This window comes from Aplysia californica, unplaced genomic scaffold, assembly GCF_000002075.1.
Source record: "Aplysia californica isolate F4 #8 unplaced genomic scaffold, AplCal3.0 scaffold00945, whole genome shotgun sequence".
Taxonomy (NCBI): domain Eukaryota; kingdom Metazoa; phylum Mollusca; class Gastropoda; order Aplysiida; family Aplysiidae; genus Aplysia; species Aplysia californica.
Genome location: NW_004798215.1, coordinates 210,289 through 211,340, shown reverse-complemented (window position 1 = coordinate 211,340; position 1,052 = coordinate 210,289). Strand labels below are relative to the sequence as shown.

The 1,052-nt window shown below is 45.2% G+C and overlaps 1 protein-coding gene across 1 annotated transcript in view; it reads right to left on the bottom strand.

Moving 5' to 3' along the window:
• Window positions 1-190: 190 nt before the first annotated feature.
• LOC101857069 (multidrug resistance-associated protein 1) overlaps window positions 191-1,052 on the bottom strand; it is a gene marked incomplete at its 3' end in the record, with an annotated part of 3,531 nt that continues 2,669 nt past the window's right edge. Inside the window, 2 exon segments of the mRNA XM_013089406.2 lie at window positions 191-267; window positions 819-974. Of these exon segments, the coding sequence (XP_012944860.2) occupies window positions 191-267; window positions 819-974 (233 nt within the window).

The window sequence follows — 1,052 nt, the reverse complement described above, 5'->3', positions numbered from 1 at the left end:
TCTCTCTCTCTCTCTTTCTCTCTGCCTCTCTCTTTCAGACTCTTTTTCTCTGTGCCTCTCTCTCACTCTCTGTGCCTCTTTCTCTCTGTTTCTAGCTATCTACCTCTCTGCCCTATTTTCTCTGCCTCTAGCTATCTACCTCTCTGCCCTCGCCCCTTTTCTGCATTACCACACACCATTTACAATGTACCTGAAGTGAGCAAAGACAGGTGAGCGGTTGTTGGAGGCGATGCGCTGCAACTGACAGGATGAACGGATGTAAAATTGCTGGAGAAAGAAATATAAACGTAAAGTTTAGCCATGAATTATTTCGAATTCTTGAACTAGCTTGTAACATCTTAGGGTCACCGTGGGCTCACAGTGGGATTGCAGCTGTCTCAGAGGTATAAAACATGACAGGTTCTGGTCTTCGCCGTATGCGTAACGACATAATGGATTATAAAAAGAAGTATATCTATATAATTGAAGATATTTTTTTAAGAAGTGAAATCAGCCCCATCTCCCTTTCACCCTCCTACCCCGACCCCCATCTTCTCATCTCATCCCATCCCCATCCTTGGGAGAGGCACTTTACAAAAAAATTCCTTTTTAGTTCGGTCCTTTCGGAGATGGACGTTAAACTCGGAGGTCCCCTCTCTTAAATAACCTACACGTGTAGATTGGGGCATTAAACTTATTCCCAACGCGCACTCAAATGACCTTAGGCAGTTGCGAGGGCCGTAAATCCCACTCCAAAACTAAAGAAAAAACCATGTTATAGCCATTTCACCTCATTTCACCGTTTATTTCTCCTGATCGGCCAACAACAAATGTCCAACCTGAATGAAGTAGAAGATGATGATGAGGGGAACCAGGACGCCCACAAAAGGCGGGAAAGTGACGCAGATGACCACGGTGATGCCCACAGCAAACAGGCCGTGCTCGATGACCACCTCCAACTCCAGGAACAGGTCAGAGTCCAGGACGTCTAGATCCTGTGAAGAAACAACACGACGCCATGTAGTAGTGTGGGATATTGGTCAGTGTATTAATTATGTTTGCTTGTTTGTTTG